Source organism: Ichthyophthirius multifiliis, assembly GCF_000220395.1.
Source record: "Ichthyophthirius multifiliis unplaced genomic scaffold scaff_1120509250324, whole genome shotgun sequence".
In the NCBI taxonomy this organism is placed as follows: domain Eukaryota; phylum Ciliophora; class Oligohymenophorea; order Hymenostomatida; genus Ichthyophthirius; species Ichthyophthirius multifiliis.
The window spans coordinates 7,274-27,201 of record NW_004086856.1 but is presented as its reverse complement, the minus strand read 5'-3'; the positions used below and the strand labels follow the sequence as shown (position 1 = coordinate 27,201).

The 19,928-nt window shown below is 15.7% G+C and overlaps 2 protein-coding genes across 2 annotated transcripts, besides 36 other annotated features; both read left to right on the top strand. All coding sequences in view use genetic code 6, as the record gives it.

Moving 5' to 3' along the window:
* Positions 1-18: 18 nt before the first annotated feature.
* Positions 19-64: a microsatellite.
* Positions 65-345: 281 nt separating this feature from the next.
* Positions 346-387: a microsatellite.
* A 641-nt stretch (positions 388-1,028) lies between these two features.
* Positions 1,029-2,243: a microsatellite.
* On the top strand, positions 1,061-4,275 carry IMG5_065500 (hypothetical protein; the record flags this gene model as incomplete). Its single annotated transcript, XM_004036901.1, has 5 exons — positions 1,061-1,845; positions 1,923-2,350; positions 2,732-2,971; positions 3,152-3,378; positions 3,730-4,275. 5 exons carry the CDS (start codon positions 1,061-1,063, stop codon positions 4,273-4,275), a joined length of 2,226 nt encoding a protein of 741 aa, XP_004036949.1.
* Positions 4,276-7,029: 2,754 nt separating this feature from the next.
* Positions 7,030-7,119: a microsatellite.
* Positions 7,047-7,108: a microsatellite.
* Positions 7,120-7,685: 566 nt separating the features above from the next.
* Positions 7,686-8,424, top strand: IMG5_065490 (hypothetical protein). The gene is made up of 2 exons (XM_004036900.1): positions 7,686-8,301; positions 8,356-8,424. Exons 1-2 carry the CDS (start codon positions 7,688-7,690, stop codon positions 8,402-8,404), a joined length of 663 nt encoding a protein of 220 aa, XP_004036948.1. The 5' UTR covers positions 7,686-7,687; the 3' UTR covers positions 8,405-8,424.
* A 77-nt stretch (positions 8,425-8,501) lies between these two features.
* Positions 8,502-8,556: a microsatellite.
* A 442-nt stretch (positions 8,557-8,998) lies between these two features.
* Positions 8,999-9,038: a microsatellite.
* Positions 9,039-9,067: 29 nt separating this feature from the next.
* Positions 9,068-9,101: a microsatellite.
* Positions 9,102-9,215: 114 nt separating this feature from the next.
* Positions 9,216-9,255: a microsatellite.
* A 108-nt stretch (positions 9,256-9,363) lies between these two features.
* Positions 9,364-9,437: a microsatellite.
* A 1,410-nt stretch (positions 9,438-10,847) lies between these two features.
* Positions 10,848-10,887: a microsatellite.
* An 883-nt stretch (positions 10,888-11,770) lies between these two features.
* Positions 11,771-12,060: a microsatellite.
* Positions 12,061-12,443: 383 nt separating this feature from the next.
* Positions 12,444-12,479: a microsatellite.
* Positions 12,480-13,090: 611 nt separating this feature from the next.
* Positions 13,091-13,133: a microsatellite.
* A 178-nt stretch (positions 13,134-13,311) lies between these two features.
* Positions 13,312-13,349: a microsatellite.
* A 589-nt stretch (positions 13,350-13,938) lies between these two features.
* Positions 13,939-13,976: a microsatellite.
* Positions 13,942-13,976: a microsatellite.
* Positions 13,956-14,029: a microsatellite.
* Positions 13,957-14,019: a microsatellite.
* A 24-nt stretch (positions 14,030-14,053) lies between the features above and the next one.
* Positions 14,054-14,114: a microsatellite.
* Positions 14,115-14,886: 772 nt separating this feature from the next.
* Positions 14,887-14,928: a microsatellite.
* Positions 14,929-15,317: 389 nt separating this feature from the next.
* Positions 15,318-15,356: a microsatellite.
* A 1,995-nt stretch (positions 15,357-17,351) lies between these two features.
* Positions 17,352-17,402: a microsatellite.
* A 905-nt stretch (positions 17,403-18,307) lies between these two features.
* Positions 18,308-18,348: a microsatellite.
* A 244-nt stretch (positions 18,349-18,592) lies between these two features.
* Positions 18,593-18,643: a microsatellite.
* Positions 18,644-18,784: 141 nt separating this feature from the next.
* Positions 18,785-18,818: a microsatellite.
* Positions 18,819-18,870: 52 nt separating this feature from the next.
* Positions 18,871-19,148: a microsatellite.
* Positions 18,889-19,072: a microsatellite.
* Positions 18,924-19,139: a microsatellite.
* Positions 18,929-19,068: a microsatellite.
* Positions 18,945-18,992: a microsatellite.
* Positions 18,986-19,149: a microsatellite.
* Positions 18,986-19,185: a microsatellite.
* Positions 18,988-19,055: a microsatellite.
* Positions 19,061-19,146: a microsatellite.
* Positions 19,170-19,211: a microsatellite.
* Between the last annotated feature and the right edge of the window lie 717 nt (positions 19,212-19,928).

Here is a 19,928-nt window from a genome sequence, read left to right as displayed (position 1 = left end):
TTTTATTTTTATAGGGTTTAAAAAAATATAAGAAAATAAAATAAATCATATGAAAAGTAAAATATATGTTTATATAACAAAGAAAAAATTATAAGTTAAAAAATAATTATATATTAAATCAGATATTATAAAGAAATATTTTTATAAATATTTATATTTTCTATAAATTATTATTATATTTAAAGTTTTATGTTTTTTCAAAAAGATATTAATTTTAATTTATATAAATATAATTATAATAATATGTATACAAAAGTTATTTTTATAGAAATTATTATAAATAAATTTGTTATAGATAGAAGTTTTTTTTAATTTCAAAATAATCAGTTTTTTCATTTAAGAAATATATTTATTGTTTATAATAAATATTTATAATTTATTATAAATTTTTTATATTATAATCAAATTAAACATTTATAAATTAAAGAGAAAATTATAAAAATATTAAAAATAAATTATTATAAAAAAAATGAAAATGTATTTATTGTTATCTCTTTTTATTATAATAACAAATACTTAACCCCATTATGATACTTACTAATGTGAATGCCCATTAATAAACAAAACAATTTATATTTAAAATGATTAGAAATGTAATTATGAATGTGATATTCTTTAAAATAAATAAACTTTTAGATGTTAATGCTATTATGAGAACAAATCAATTTTATTAGAAGAAATAACAAACTAATCAGAATGTAATAGAAAATGTGATTCTTTGTTTCCAATTGAAAAAGTATGTACATGTAATAATAATATAGATATAATAGCTTTAGGAAATTAAAATTGTGATGAATAATGCAAAATAGCTATAGAAAAAGGAGATAAATTCTTTTAATGTTTATGTGATTCAAAAGATAAAGTTTTCTTGTTAGAAGATGTGAAAAATGAACAAGATTGTTAAAAAAATTGTGACGAAAAATATCCTAGTCAATAGTATTGTTTATGTGAAGATGGTGAAGAGTTTATAATAAATTAAAATGAATAATGCGATTAAATATGTCAAGAAAAAGCTTAATAATAATAAAATTATGAATGCTAGTGTGTTTAAAATGATTAAATGATTGTTTTTAGTGAAATAAAAGAATAAAAAGAATGTACATAAAAATGTAAAACAGAGTTTCCTTCGCTTACTAATTGCTTGTGTGATGGTGAAGAATTCGATATTCCTGAAAGCGAAAGCGATAGCTGTCCTAAATTCTGTGATGATGTAAAAAACAACCCACCTGATTATGAATGCTAGTGTGTTTAAAATGATTAAATGATTGTTTTTAGTGAAATAAAAGAATAAAAAGAATGTACATAAAAATGTAAAACAGAGTTTCCTTCGCTTACTAATTGCTTGTGTGATGGTGAAGAATTCGATATTCCTGAAAGCGAAAGCGATAGCTGTCCTAAATTCTGTGATGATGTAAAAAAAAATCCTCCTGATTACGAATGCTAGTGTGTTTAAAATGATTAAATGATTGTTTTTAGTGAAATAAAAGAATAAAAAGAATGTAAATAAAAATGTAAAACAGAGTTTCCTTCGCTTACTAATTGCTTGTGTGATGGTGAAGAATTCGATATTCCTGAAAGCGAAAGCGATAGCTGTCCTAAATTCTGTGATGATGTAAAAAACAACCCACCTGATTATGAATGCTAGTGCGTATAAAATGATTAAATGATTGTTTTTAGTGAAATAAAAGAATAAAAAGAATGTACATAAAAATGTACAACAGAGTTTCCTTCGCTTACTAATTGCTTGTGTGATGGTGAAGAATTCGATATTCCTGAAAGCGAAAGCGATAGCTGTCCTAAATTCTGTGATGATGTAAAAAACAACCCACCTGATTATGAATGCTAGTGTGTTTAAAATGATTAAATCATTGTTTTTAGTGAAATAAAAGAATAAAAAGAATGTAAATAAAAATGTAAAACAGAGTTTCCTTCGCTTACTATTGCTTGTGTGATGGTGAAGAATTCGATATTCCTGAAAGCGAAAGCGATAGCTGTCCTAAATTCTGTGATGATGTAAAAAAAAACCCACCTGATTATGAATGCTAGTGTGTTTAAAATGATTAAATGATTGTTTTTAGTGAAATAAAAGAATAAAAAGAATGTACATAAAAATGTAAAACAGAGTTTCCTTCGCTTACTAATTGCTTGTGTGATGGTGAAGAATTCGATATTCCTGAAAGCGAAAGCGATAGCTGTCCTAAATTCTGTGATGATGTAAAAAACAACCCACCTGATTATGAATGTTAATGTATTTAAGATGAATCTTTAATAACTCTTAAAGATATTAAAACTTCTTAAGAATGTTCTATTTAATGCGAATTATAATTAACTCCAACAGTTGCTTGTTTATGTGATTTTTTAACTTTTTATATTACTTCTTAATAATCTTGTTAAGTTTTTTGTTCATAAACATATTCCTGTAATTGTTTAGGGTAAATATTTAATATTCCTTTTTATTAAACTTGTGATTAATATTGTTATGATATTTAAGAGGAAAATTAAATGTGTTAATGTAGACGTGGTTAACCTTTTTTAATTTCCTAATTATTAGATTGTTCTTAATAATGCATTTTAAAATATCCACCTAAAATTGTATGTTCCTGTTAAGGCACTATATAACCTATTTAAGGTACTTAATGCCCTCTTAGTTGTATTTAAATCACATAAATAGAAGATTATGATAATTATTGCACATGTGGAGGTAATTCGTCTCCTTTTTACATAACAAAAGGTGAAACCTGTACCGATAAGTGTTTATAGCTTTATCCTATAAAATCTTTCTGTTAATGCTCTGGTTCTTTTTTTGAACGTCCTTAAAATTTTACATGTACTTAAGTATGCTTAGAAAACGAAATTACTTCATAAATTTCTTAGCAATGTCTATGTGAAGAATCTTATATAAAAATTTCATTAGAATAATCTTGCTCCGAATAATGCCCTTCTCCTCAAACATATTGTAAATGTGAAAATGGTAATTTACTTTAATTAAAAGAAGGATTTTCATGCATATAAACATGCTCTGATGAGCTTTTGCAGAATTAAAAATTGTGTTTTTGCGAACCCAACCTTTTTTAGGTTTCCATAAATGATTCTTGTTTATAAATTTGCACTTCTCCTACAAAATGTCATGAATCATGTATTTGTTAATAAGGTATATGCGTTAAATGTAAAGACGAAAATGCTTAAATCGTCCTATAGAAATTTTGTTCCTGCAAAGAAAATTATTATCTAGATTCTGTCAAAAAAATTTGCGTAATGGAAAATATAGGATCCCAAATCGATTAATGCGAACTCGAAATTTTCAAATACATTACATAAGTTATTGTCATAGCAGATTGTGATCTTTTCGTAGATTAAAAAGGAATCAATTATATATAAGTAAATGTTAGTTTAGACATATAAAGAACTAAAATATCATAATAATGTATTGAGAAATTAAAAACTATTTTAGAAATAAAGACAGAAAATAGTCAAAAATTCGAGATTTTAAAACAAGATTACTTCACATAAAAAAATCCTTATGAATTATTGATAAGAATAAAACTAATAGACGTATTTTAACTGGCATCCTAAACAAATTTTTCTGAAACTAAGCACATTTACCAATTATTAGAATTTGCTTTAGAAATGGGTCATTCTAGAAAATTTCTAAGGCAACATAAATTTAATGTTTCCGTTTATACAGGTAGAGAAGTAGTGCAATTTTTTTCTTTTGACATTTCAAAATAGATTACAGACGGATGTGAACCAGGTTAAGAATGTGTTATTATAGCAGATTTGGACACTTCTGGAAGAATTTGTTAAGACTAAACTTGTTAGCAAGAAATTAAAGGAACCGTTTTTAAAGTAGGAGAATCTATTTTCATTCATATTTGGCTTAAAGATAATTCCTACTCTAAATAATTATAACTTTAAAAAGTTGTTTTTAAAGGAGATGATATTGTCATGGATTATACTTAATTATGTTCACTTAACACTAATGCCTCTAATGCTAATTAACTTGGAAATCTTTTCATTTAATGTGAACTAATGGAGCCTGCTTAAGAAGCTACTTTGTAAGTTAGTTTATTAGTTTAGCCAACTGGAAGAGTCAGAAGATTAAATACTGAAAATTAAAAATAAAAAAAGAACTTCTATTTTGCTGTTTTTGGAAAAAAAAAATCAACTAATGCAGTTAGTGATAAACAATAGGAGACTTAATAATTAAGTAAATATAGTCTTTTAATAGAATATTATTTGATTATTTTCTGTATCTTGTAAGCTATTATTTATTGATGAGTTTATATTTTCATTATTTTATAAAAAAATCATTATATATAATTCATATATTCATAATTTAGTTCATCCTTATTTGATAAATTTATATATATTTTTTTATTACTTTAAATAAATATACAACAGAAAAATTTATTTCATTTTATTTTAAAAAAAAATATTTCAATACATGTAAACTAAAAAAGTAACAAATTTACTTAACATTAACAATGTAAAAAATTTCCTTTAAAAATTAAATAATTACAAAAAAATGATTAAATTGGTTTACTATAAACTTATTTTTTTAAATAGAAGATTTTTAAATTGATTTTTATCAAAAAAATTAAGATTTACAATTTTGTAGCTTCATTTAAAAATAAAAAATGGTCATATATATATAAAAAAATTGCATATAACATTTGAAAAAAATTTATAAAATAAACTTTTAATTATAATATTTATCCAATACATCTATACAACTAAGTATTAAGTTATAAAAAAAATAAAAAATATAAATGTAAAAATAATTATTTTTTAATTATTAAATATTATTAATAAACCCATTATTTCTTTTAATAATAATTATTTAAAAAGTATATTCTTCATTTCATTTTCTTTTTAATTATAATTGTTTTGTAATTTTAATTTTAAAAATATATTATATTTGTAAAACATATTTTTAGATGGGTAGCTCATCTTAGTTGTAAAACTTTTATATTGAAAAAAAATCTAAAAAACCAAAAAATTAAAATTTATATTGAAGCTTAAAATAAAAACTTAATCAATTATTATTTATTCGTAGTGTTTTTTTTATATTTTCTGTAAAAAATTTTAAATGCAAAATCAAAAAATAGGCCTTTATTAATTTATCTTGACTGTTTTTGAGTTTTTAAATAAAGATTATATAAAAAAAAGCAATATAACTAAATATTAATATAAATTTTAAAAATATTAATAAGAAATAAAATGTAAAATATAAAATTATTTAAAATATGTATTGGTGCATTATTCTTAAAATTCTCAAATCAGTTCTTATAGAGATGATTGGGCATAGATTTGAATTTTTTATGCGATTTATCCAAATAAAAAAATAATTTTAAAATTAATTAATTATTTAAAAATATTTTTATTTTATTTTATATTTATTTATGATATAAATATCTTAATTAAATAAATAAATACATTTTTTAAGAGAGTGATTTGGTTAAATCTAAGAAAAGAAAAATAATAAGAAGGGGAAATAATTAGGCAAATAAGTGTATATGAGAATTATATAACTGATATTATGAATTAAAAATAAGTATTTTATAAACTTTAAAATAAAATTCTTTAATTAAAAATATTTATAAGTACATAAATTTCATATACGCCTTTAAAATAATTAAAATTATGAAAATATTAAAAACAGAAAAAGTAATAAGTAATTTTTTCTTGCAAATAAATTAAAATTTTCTTCAATCATATTATAATCAAAATTATTGTCTAATTATTTTAACTAAAGTCACTTTATAAATATAATTGATATAATATTAATTTAAAATTATGTTTAAAATATTCATTAAATTATAAATATATATTTTTTTTAATTAATTTCATGAAATAGGCAAAATTGCCTGAATAGTTAATTAATTAATTATGTTCTTTAATTAGAATAAAAATGAACTTTAGAATTTGAAAATTCCTTATTTTTTTTATAAAATAAATGGTAATATAACATATATTTTTACAACTATTAAGAATAAAACAATGTTTTAAAGGAAATTAAACAAATTAATAAATGAAATGTTTAAATAAAAGTTGAAATATAAAATAAGAACTTCACAAATTATAAACAAAAATTATATTTTAAATTACTAAAATATATTTTATAAATAAAATACCTAATATTTAAAGCAAAATATAATCGTCAAATTTTCTGAAAAAAAAATATTTATTTATTTTTACATTTGCAGATAATATATTTTGTATAAAATAAATAATATAAAAAAATACTATGATAAATAATAAATATTTATTTTAATAATTTTCTAAAAAAACAATATTTTGCTTTCAAGCATAGAAATATAAAATTTATTGGATATAAAAATAAAATCTTTTTATATTTTAAATCTTATATTATTTTTATGTTTGAATTTACTTAACAATTTTTTGCATTAATATATATAGGAAGATAATAAATATCAATAATTATTATGAATAAAAACTAATTTTTCTATTATTTTTATTAGTTATTGATATTCGTATATTTATTTGTTTTATAATATTATTTTGAAAATATATGTTTATTTCTTATTAGTAAAAATTCCAATGATTCCTATTAAATTATAATAATATTAAATGTAAAATGAATTTTATGCACTTAGTTTAGTATAAAAATGTATTTTATTAAATACACATATAAATTTTTGATTTAATTATAAAAAATAAATTGAAATAATATTTTTTTAAATGTAATTTACACATTATTTTACTAAATTGAATTTATATTTTTAATATTAATTTAAATTTAATATTTGTTCAAATAAAATAAAATAATAACTATTTATAATATAATATAAATTTTTTATTCATTGCTATTTCTTTTTATTTTCTTTTATCATTTCTTCAACTTGCTTATTAAAACTTTTTGGTTATGGAGTTACAATAGATGGTATAGTGAGTATGATCCAAATAAAAAATATTAATAAATGAACAATTAATAATCCATATATAGAAGTTCTTAATGTTCCTTATATATGATTAGGTAAAAAGTCAAAAGTATCCATTTTTTTATTTATATTTTATAAAAATATTATTTATAATATAGTATATTAAATATTTTATAATAAATATACATATATTTATAATAAATATTTTATATAAATAATCAATTAACAAATCAAAAGTTTGCTTTTATACTAAAAAAATTAATTTAAAAATTATAAATATATAAGAAATAAACAATATTTTTTATTATTTTAATATTCTTTTTAATTAAATTTGTTTCTAATAAAATAAAACTATTTTTTTAGTTATTTTCTTTATTTTGATTAATAATATACTTGATATTTATTAAAAATATAATTAAAAGACATATTCATAGTTTTTTTTTTTTTTTTTAATAAAAAAAATTAATTTATATTAGAAATTATAAAGAAAATATTTAATTTATTATTAACATTATTAAGTAGAATATAATACTAAATTATTATAAAAATTAAAAAAATAATTAAAATAAATTAAAACAAAGAACAGAGAGTATTTTGAAATAAATAATATCTTTTAAAAATCAAAATAAATAAATAAATTATATTTTATAAATAAAAAATCAACAATAAGACCTATAAATATTAATAAATAAAAGAATTTTAATAAAAAAAAAAATATAATTAAAATCAATAAATATTTAAAAAAAGTCTAGGAATAAATAAAAACAAAAAATAAAAATAAAAAAATGAGTAATCCTTTTGAATATAATGGAGGAGCAATGATAGGAATGAAAGGAAACGGATGTGTAGCAATATCATGTGATCGCCGTTTGGGCGCATAATTTTAAACTGTTGCTTGTAATTTCTAAAAAGTATTTAAAATATAAGATAATATACTTTTGGGATTAACTGGACTTGCTACAGACGTTTAAACATTGTAAATTAAAAAAAATATATAAATATTAAATTAATTTTTAAAAAGCCATCGCTAAATGGAGTTTAAAGTAAATTTATACAGATTAAGAGAAAATAGAGATATGAAAGTTGAAACTTTTATTAATTTAATTTCCGCTGCATTATATGAAAAAAGATGGGGTCCATATTTTGTTTAACCTATTGTTATAGGTTTAGAAGATGGAAAAACCCCAATGGTAGCTAGTTATGATTCTATTGGTTGCACTAGTACAAATGAAAATTTTTAAGTTGGAGGAACTGCAGGAGATGGTTTGATTGGTTCATGTGAATCTATGTGGAGAGACGATCTTACCCCTGAATAACTTGAAGATGTAGTTGCTTAAGCTTTATTAGCCGGAGCTGATAGGGATATTCTATCAGGTTGGGGTGGTATTGTATATGTTATGTAATTTCTTTAATTTTTTAAATATAGATAATTTTTTTTTTTATTTTTTTTAAGTACTAAAGATAAAATTACTGTAAAAGTATTAAAGTCAAAATAATCATGAAGAAGCTTTTTTTTATTTTTTTTGTTTTTATTTTTTAAAATTAAAAAAAATGGAATATTATTATATATATACATATAAAATAAGCTTTAAATTTTTTATTTTTTAAGAAAAAAAAAAATTAATTTTTTAAGAAAAAAAAAATTTAATTTTTTTTTTAATTCTGATCTAGAAATTATAGTATTTCTTTTTTTTTAATTTTAAAAAAATAATACACAATTATATTTTAATTGATTAGTGTTTTGTATTCAAATAAAAAAATTAAGTATAGATTTGCAATATTAATATTTTATGTAAAATAGAATTATATATTTTAAACGAATTATTAAATGTAGAAAGTCTAATATGAAGTTTAATTTATATATTATTAAAAATAAATTATTTAATTTTGATGTTGTGGATGGTATTTACGCTAAATGTATAATAAATTTTCAAATAAATTATTATATTTAGTATTAATTATTAAATAATAATTAATAAAAAAGGAAACTAAATATTGATTTTAATATAAATACATATTTCTAAATTCATAATTATCTTTATAAAAATATTTCATGTTCTTTTTGTTTATTTTTATTTCTCTTTGTTTTTTTATATAAAAATAATAGAAAAATAAAAAAAACAATATGAACAAATACAACATGTTTTTATATTAAAGAAAAAAAAATTTTAATAAAGTATTTTATTTTATAAACTATTTAAGATTGCCTAACCAATAAAGGTACTACTAAACTAAAAAATAATAGAAAATCATTACTATAAATAGTAATTTAACAAAAATACTATTTTTTAAAATTTAACAAAAATCATAAACTATTTATTAGTATAAATTTATTATTTTTAATATCAAATTTGTATTACTTAAGATAATAATTAAAAAATATATTCCACATGAATATTTTTTAGAAGAAAAAAAAGTATCTTTAAATACCAAAAACATTCTCTAATACTATAATAATTTCATATATGTATATATATATATATATATATATATATATATATATATATATATATATATTTATAAATATATATATATTATTGTTTATTACTTAGCTTTCCTTCTTGCAAAGCATAGAATCTTCACAATAAGAAGATGAGAATATTAATTTATTATGAATAAAATATGAAAATAATCGGATTGAAATATCTAAATATTATCTGGAAGTACAGAAGTATAAAAAAAAAGATATAAATATTATTTGATCAATTTAAGTAAAAATCTAGATAATTAAAAAGTACGTAAAGAAAAAATATAATAATTAAATATATATTAAGAGATAAACTTTTAAGAAACGGAAAAATATAGTATAAGAAAAAGTATGTTGAATTAGGTGTTTAAAAGATAAAGATTTAATAATGAAATAATATATTAAAATAACGAAAAAATAAAAAACGAAATCTTAAAAAATAAATTATAAAAAATCGTATATCTAAACTAATTTAACATTTTTTTAAATTTCAATTTTATAAATGTTATAATACTTAAAATATCAAATTTTTATTTATTTTTTATATTAAATAAATATCTAGAAAAAAATCAGAAAAAAAAAAATATATTATCCCTAATCAAGAAGTTTAAAAGTTTTAATAAATAAAAATTATTATATTTTTTTATTTTTTAAATTTCTATATATCTTAATTACGCTTTTAATTTTTTTCATATTAAATCTTATATTTAATTCTAATTTATTCATTTATTAAATATTATGACAACTCATTTTAAACTTAAATACTTTTTTACTATATTATATTCATATTATCAGTAACATTATAGTTTTTATTCATTTAAATAATAATAATTTTTATTCCTTTAACTTTTTTCATTTATTATTTTATGCTTATATATTATTTATTTTATTGTATATCGAAAAAAAAAATAAAAAAAAAATATGCTATTAATTTCATTATTTTAAATTATTTTTTCTTTTTTACAATTTTTTTATATATTGTATATGTAAATAAATACATTTATCAAATTTATAAACTCATTAGTTAAAAAACGCAAAAATTATAAATAACTTATAGAATAATAATCAAAAATAAATTGATTATTTAAAATATAAATCTACATAGAAAGAAAAAAAGTATTCATTTTATTTAAGGAATAATAAATAATATGATTTTTTTATTATAACTAAAATTAAATTTATAAATATCTTAATGTTAAAAATAACAAAATATAATAATAAATTCAAAAAAAAATGAAAAGAATTAAAAATGAATAAATAATAAAAATATAAATTATAAATTAATTTATATATATGTATTTGCTATATATATATATAAAAAAAATATTAAATTATTTTAACAAATAAATAAATAAATTAATTAAAAATTAAGAAAATTTTTATATTCTTTATACTAACATAAATTAAAGTAATTATATATAAATTATTTTATTTTTAGAAATATAAATATTTTCATAACAAAGCTATATTTTATTTTTATATATTATAAAATAAAATATAGTATAAATAAAATAATTAAAACAGATTAATTTATATAGTAAAATTTCACATTATAAAGTTATATGAAAAATTAAATTAATTTTTGATATAAATTGATATTTTATTTATTAATAAATTAATGAATTATATTAATAGAAATAAAAAAAAAAGAGAATATTTATTTAAACACATAAAAAATATTCATTTTAATTTATTTTTTCATCATTTAATTTGCTTTATTATTTTATAAATAATTGATGCCAAAAATAATGTAAATAAAGCTAATATAAATTTTAACCTTTTTTATTTATTAATTTGTTGTTGTCTTTTATCTTTTAATTCCTATTTTTTTTTATTTTTTAATTTTTTTCTTTAATAATTAGGTATAAAATTTATAATTACTTAATTTTTTTAATTATAATTACATAAATGCTATTATTTATCAAATGATTCAAAACCTTTATTTTTTTTATAATTAAAAATAAAACATTATTTTACTTTATTCATAAAAAGATTAAAATAAAGATTAAAAAGAAGAATTTTATGATTATAAACTTTATTAATTTAAGTTTTGTTCTTAATAATTTTAAAAGTTATCTATATTATTTTATTTATTTAAATATATATTATTTTTATTTTAGAGTGTATTATTATTATTTATATTTATGTTTATGTTTTATTGTTTTTCTATGTTATTATTTTAATGTTCTTTTTCAAATTCTTAAAAATTAAAGGTTTCTTTTTATTCTTTTAAATAATCTTTTTTATTTTATAATTAAAATTTATTTAAACTTTATTTGTTTTTTTAATCGATATCTTATTAACTTACATAAATATTTTGTTTTAATTATTAATTTGGAGTTTATTTTTTATTTTAAATATAACTTTTTTCGTTAAAAATATTAATATTTTAATTATGAACTTAATATAATATTTCTTATTTATAAGGGAGATTTTTTATATAACCATTAAACTATTCCTAATCTGATTATATTTATTAAACACTATTTTATACTTCATTTTTCAAATTATTATTATATTATTAGGATATATATTAATTTATTATTTCTTATTTATAAGGGAGATTTTTTATATAACCATTAAACTATTCCTAATTTGATTATATTTATTAAACACTATTTTATGCTTCATTTTTCAAATTATTATTATATTATTAGGATACATATTAATTTATTAATTCTTATTTTTAAGTTGGTTCATTTGCATAAATTTATGAATTTGTCTGTGTTTAAATTTCGTAATTTATAATAGGTTTCTGAAATATATATATTTTTTTGATTTATAATTAATATTTACGTTATCATTAAAAATTTTTGGTTTATTTTAGATTTATTTTTAAGAGATTCTTATTTAATATCCAAATTTAGAACTATTACTTATTTTAGAAATGTTACTTTGAGAACTTAACATTTCAATATTATTGCTATTATTAGTTTAAGATCCAAATTTAATCAAATTTTATTAATTTAAACTATGGTTTAGATTATATTTATAATAATTAAATGAGTTCAAATTATTACAATTAGTTTAAAATATTTTATATTTTTTGTTTTGAGTTTTTTTTGATTCTGTCAATTATTATTTATTATTTATTTATATTTATTATTATTGCGATTATATTTTATTTAACATTAATTTATATTATTAATTAATGCTTTAATTATTTAACTATTAATTGTTTTATTTGAAATAAAGCTCACTTTTTGGTCAATATTTATAAACATTTTTTAATATTATTTTTTATGTTTTATTTATTTTAAAATTTACTTTGTTTATTAATTTGAATACGGTAATTGTATTTAATGAGATTTTATATTATTTATTTATATGTCATATAATTATTTTGAATTCATTTTATATAAAAACAATTATAAAACTAATAAATATTTTAATAAACAAATAAATTAAATAAATATATTTTTTTTGAATAGATAAAAGGAAAATTTTAATAAATAAAATTAAGATATATAAAAAAATGTATTTAATAATTCATAAAAACAATAAATTTTTGGAGTTATTAAAATCGAAATTATTTTAATTAATATGATATTAACATATAATATATATTTATCAATTAATTTAAATAAAACAGAATAATTTATATTATATTTATTATTAAATTTTCATTAATCAATTTTAAAAAATAAACTAAAAGAAATAAATGGCGAGAAAAAATGAATAATTATATATTATATTTTATTTTTTTAAACAAAAAACTGCAATAAAATAAAATAAATATAAAAAAAAGTAATATATAAATTAAATTATATTACTTTTTAAATATATTTTTTGAAAATTTCATGTGAAAAAGCACTTTTTACCATTATATTTGACTCAATTAGTTTTATAATTATTTAGAATAATATAATCGTCATAATAAAAACAAGTATTTCTATTAGGAAGATTACAATTATTATAATTAAAATGAATTAAATATATATTTTTTATAATTATTTAAATTTAATAATTATTTAATTTTATTTATAAATATATATATTTAACAAATTTTATAAATATATAGATTTAAAGCAATTGAAATATTTATATTATTTAATATATTTATGTATTCTTAATATTAATATCTATATTTTAAACTAAAAATAAAACGGATTTCTCTAGTTATAAAATAAGGAAAGATACGATGAAAGTATCATAATATTAAAAATCAGATATTTAATATATTTAAAAATTACCTCAAATAAAAAGGCAGACATCTAAATATATTGGACTAAATATTAGTGTTAATTAAAAATTTAAAATGATTAAAATATATATAAAAAGGATTATTAATGATTAATTTTTTTAAAAAAAACCATAATAAATGTATTTAGTATTGTAGTGAAAAATGTAAATCAAAAATCAAAAAAATAAAAAAAAAATATTAATATATTTATAGAAAATAATGAGTTATAAGACAATATATATTTAATATATCTATTTAATTTGGAAAATTATATTATATATTTTAGATATTAAATAAATTATAAAAAATATGTATTAATAATATTTTTAATTTATTGATTATTATCAAAAAATAAATTATGAAATATATAGTAGAAATAAATTTCATATAAAAATATATATTATAAAATATATTATTAAAAAATTAAACAAAAAAAAAAATTAATTATAAAATATAACAACAAAAATTAAAATATATAAATTAAATAATATGAAAAATTTATAAATTATATTAAATTAAATTAAATTAAATTAAATTAAATTAAATTAAATTAAATAAATTATTTAATATTATCAAAACTATAAATAAAAATAGATATTTTTTGTTATATTATTTTATAAATATTTTAATTTTTAATACTTTATAACTATTCTTATTAATTAAAAAAAAAATATTTATATAATTTTATTTTAATATTATAATTCCTCTTCTATTTAAATATTAATTTTTCAAATAAAAAAAAAATCTAGTTTGTATTTATAATCTATAAAATATTTAATTTTATTTTTAATCAAAGATTGTTTTTTTAACATATATATATATTTAATACTTGAATATTCGAATTATCCAAAAAATTTTTAATTAATTAAAAATATAAAAATTAAAAAAATTTTAATCTTCTAAATCTCAAAATATTTATATATTATTCTTAAAGTTTTATATAAAATTAGTTTTTTTATTGATGCTTTATAATAATTAAAATCTATTAAAATTAATTTATATTTATAAGATATGTTTTAATTTTTTTTATAAATCTATAATATTATTTTTTAAAATATATTAAATAAATATATTTTATAAACTTTATATTTTTTACAATATGTGCTAATAAATACTATAAATTTTTAATATATATTTTATAAGTGTAAATACTTTTATAAAATTTAACCAATTTATTTTTTAAAAATAAGAATTCTCTTTATTAATACTTATTATATTTTATTTATATATATAATTAATTATATTATATTATAGTTTTTTATTTTTAAAAATATGATATTTCAATAATATAAAAAATATATAATAAAAAAAAAAAAATATTTATAATTATTTTCTATTTAAATATCTAAATTAATATTGTAAAATATAAGATTAATTTTTTTCTTTAAAATATTGAAAATTTTATAATAAATAAAAACATAATATATATATATATATAAATTAAACAAATATTAATTAAAGTTTATAAAAACAATATAAGTGATAAAAACTTAGTTTTTTTTTTAAATAAACCATAAAAAATGCAGTTTAATATTACTTTAAAACATAATTATAATTCTTTTTTTAAAAAGCTCAATCTATAAAAAAATAGATTATTGCCATTTTTAACTTCAATCAAGTTTTTTTTAAAAAAAATACAGGGGGTTAAAAAAAAACCGTGCTAAAAATTAGTATTTTTAAGAATAATATTAAATCATTAGTTATTAAAGGCATATAAAATATATATACAAATAACAAAAATAAATATGTAATAATATATAATAAGAAAATATTAAATTAACAATAAAATAGAAATTAATCAATATTGTTAAATATTTTCAGCAGCCATTTCAAAAAATCTATAAAAAACTTTTAAATTTCTTCACTTTCTAATTAGGAGTATTTCATTTAAAGTAAGCATCTTTTAATTCCTTTAATTTAAAGTCTAATATGATCTAATTCTACATTAAAATAATGAAAACAGTAAGGAAAATCATAAAAACAAAAGCAATCTTCATTAAGACACATTTATAAATAAAATTGTAAAAATTTAAAATTAGTTATTTTTTCTAAGTAAGAATTTTCTTTGTTTTTGGCAGAAACTAACATAATTTTTTTTAAATTATAAAGAAGTTCATGAATTCTATTTTTTAATGAAAAAAAAAATTAGTTTTTTTATCTAAAATAAAGAATTTTTATCCAATAAAATTTGAATTTACTATTTTTTTCAAATATTTATCCTTTTACTTTTAATTAATTTAAAAAAACACTCTCAACCATTTTAAAAAAAATTGAGTCTAATTCAAATTCAATATTATCGAATATCCATTATACAAAATTTGAAGGAAAAATGGAATTATTTAAGCATTTAAATAAAAAATCGACAAAATGTATTTTTTAATTTTGTTTAAATTTCTTAAAAATAACTTTTTATATCAAAATATTTTTGATTTATTAGCAAATTTGGCTTTCTTCATATAAAATTTAATCTTTTTTTAATAAAAACAACTTTTTGATTTTTTCGAATTTTTGTAAAATTTAAACTTTGACTTATTCATGAATTATTTATTCTTTTTAAATAAAAAAAATATGAAAAATTCCTATCTTAATTAAAAAGATTTCATACTTTTTTTCTTAAAAAGCATTATTTTTTTATTCTAAATATACCTATATTGCCAAAAAATCATTTTGGAAAAATTTTAGGGCATTTTCATGAAAATTCTATTAGTTTTTTTATAAGAAAATTTAAAAAAATTCAGAATTATTTTTCAAAAAATTTTAAAATTCTATCAAAATTTCTTCCAAATTTTTTTTTTTCCCTAATTCTTCTATTAAATTTATTGGTTTTAATTTTAAAGTTGCATATTTATCATGTAAATTTTTTAAAAATTCATCTTTTTTTATGAGAACTTCTTCAAAGACTTCATTTAGAAATATTTATGACATTTTTTCGAAAAAAAATAAAGGAATTTTCACAAAAGTTAATTTCTTTTCTTCATTTTCTTATAAAAATAAAGCATTTTTGAACAAAAAAATAATTTCTTATATTAATACTTCTTCTTCATAATCCTCGAAATAATAAAGGAAAATTTTGTAGAAGTTTTCTTATTTCAGTTTTTCATTTTTGAGTATTTTTTCGAATTTAATTAACATTTCTTTCCCAAATATTTCTTCATTCTCACCTATTTATGAGTAATTTTCACTCTTCTATTACTTAATTTTACTTATTAGTATTTAGGATAATTTCTTAAATCTTTGGCTAGATTTTTTAGAAGTTTTTTGAGTATTTTCTTATTGCTCATTGTCTTATTTTAGTTCCTTTTTGTATTTCTCATACATTTTTTCTTTCTATCTTTGAGATTTGGCCCGTAGTTATTTCATATAATTAACCACAAAATCGTCTTTTGGAATATTTTATATATTTATTGAGTTTTCGATTTTTGTAATTTTTTGTAAAGAAAGTATTTATTGGCTTTAAATTAATTTATTTTAAAGACGTTATTAGTTTAATTTTTTAACAATACTATGAGGAAGATGTGAATATGATGTGTTTTTCATATCTAATATTAGTTTATTTTATTAAGAATTATGAAAAATATAGTTTGTAGATTTTATGTTTTTTTTATGTGATGGTTTCATGTTTTTTGTTTTTTTGATTATTTTTTTAAGTTTTCAATTTTAATGAAAAACTTAGTTTTTTATTTTTCTTTTTTTATATATATTTATGAAAAATCTCGTTTTTTTTTTTTTTTTTTTTTTTTGCTTAATTTTTTCGTTAGTTTACTATTTAAGCTATTTTTTATTAAAAAAATGTTAATGCTTTTAGTTAATTATAATATTTATTTTTATTTAATTAATTATTAATTTTTATAAACCTATTAGTATTATTTAATATATAAAGAAGTATTTGAAAAACAAAACAAAAAATCTACTTTGTATATATATTTTTTATTTTAAAATAAATTTTCGGAAAATTAAAGATAAGAATTATTAAAATTAAAATATAATATTTAGGGAGGGGGTATAACAATTTATTTATTAATTAATAAAAAAATATATAACAACTAACTAATTTCTTACTATATTTAAGAAAATAAATAAATATATAGAAATATAAGATTTTTTTTTAAAAAAAGAAAATAAGATATGTAAGTAATAAAAGTTATGATTTTATATAATAAGTATATCTATTATTAAAATATAAAATTATATTTATTAATCATTAAGTATTTTATTAATCTTCTTAAGATTTAGAAAATTCTTTTAATGTTTAATAATCATGTTTTGTACTCATCATAGCAGCAGTCATTATTGACATTTTTGATAGTTTTTTATACATTTCATGCTTACTTTCTCTTGATCTAACGGATTGAGCAGATATTTATTTACTAGAATGTTAACTATTACGTTCATCAATAATATCGTCGGAATTATCTGATTATTTATAAATTTAAGAAATCATTAAATCCCCAATAGGATTGTATTATTAAATTTCTATATGTTATTTGTATATTTTAATTTTTTCTTCATAATCTTTTACAAGAATACTTTATTCGATTTCCTTTTCTTTGATTTTTTTTAATAAATTATCTTCTATTTCTTTTTTTTATTATTTTAAGGTTTCTAATTAATCGTTTAATTCGGATATTTTATCAATGAATTTTTGATTTTTTTCTTGTATTTATTATTTTTCTTGCTTAGTTTTTTAGTTTTAATTATTTAAGTTATTTATTTCTTGAATTTATTATTAAATAATATATTAGAGATCTTTTATTTTATATATATATATATATATATATATATATATATATATATATTTATTAAATTAAATATTTTAAATAAAATATTACCTTTTATTTATACAGTATAATCATTTATTTAATTAGAAAGTTATTAATTTTAATTATTTTGAATATATTCTTATTAAACTTTAATTTCATCACTGTGCTTTTTCTTTTTTTCTAATATAGATATTTATTCAACTTAAATTTAGTTTTCCTTAATTAGTTTCTAGTTTTAATGTTAGAGTTTTTCTTAATTTATAGAGTTTTTCTAGTTTTATTATTATAAATTATTTATTTCTTATTTTAATTAGTTTATTTCTTATATATATTCGTTTTATTTATTCTTAAATAATTACTCATTTTCAGTTTTTTGTTATTCACTAGTTTTTATATTGTTTTACATTATTTTCATAGTTTCTAATTTTTTTTCATTTAATTTATTTAATACATCTATTTCCCTTTACAATTCTTTTACTATTTTTTATTTTAATATTTTTATTTTATTTATTTATTACTTTTTATTTTAATATATATATATATATATATTAATGTTATTTTATTCTTTTATTAATATATTCTATTTTATTTTTTCATTACTTTTTATTCTAATATATATTTTATTTATTATTTTTTATTTTAATACATATATTTTATTTTAATACATATATTTTATTTTATTTATTTATTACTTTTTATTTTTACTATATATATTTTATTTATTATTTACTTTTTTTATTTATATATATTTTATTTATTACTATTTATTATAAATATATGTATTTTGTTTTATTTATTACTTTTTGTTATATTATATATATTTATTTTTTTTTACTTCTGTTTATTTTAATATAATATATTTGTTTTTTTATTTATTATTTACTTTTTTTTTCATTATTATTATCTGATATATGTAATTTTGATTAAAATTTAGCAATTTAAATTTTATATTCCTCAATTTATCTTGTACTTTCATTTTTTTAAATTTACATTTCTTCTTTAATTTATTATATTGTATTTTCGTATTTTTATTAAAGTTTTTATATTTCTTCGTTTGTAAATTATTTTTCTTTTTATTCTTCTTTTAAAATACGTATTTTTTCTTTTTATTTGAGAATTTTTTCTTATAATTTGTTAATTTGAAAATTGGTTTATTAGCCATTATATGTGTTATCATTATTATTATTTAAAAAAGAGTTTTAGTTTATATTATTTTAAACTTTTATTTCAGATAAAACATTATTTAAAACAAGAATTTCAGCTTCTTTTAATTAAAGTTTTTGATTGGATTCCAAGAACAATTTTTCAAGTTGCTCTTTTTCTATTTTATGTTAATTTTTAAGGTATTCGATTTCTTATTTTTATTTATCTAACTTCTCAAGGAGATTTTTATTTTCTTATGAATAAATATCTAACTAATTCGCTTATTTTATTTTGATATTATCTTTTTTATGTCTTTTAATTTGTTCTTAATTTTATTGTACTTATTTTTAAAAATATATATAAAGCTTTTTTATATTTTTTATGAAAATATACATTATTAGCTTAAATATTATATTTAAGATATATTTTATTAAGTTCTTGTTACAAAATTACTTTCCATTTATTATAATTTT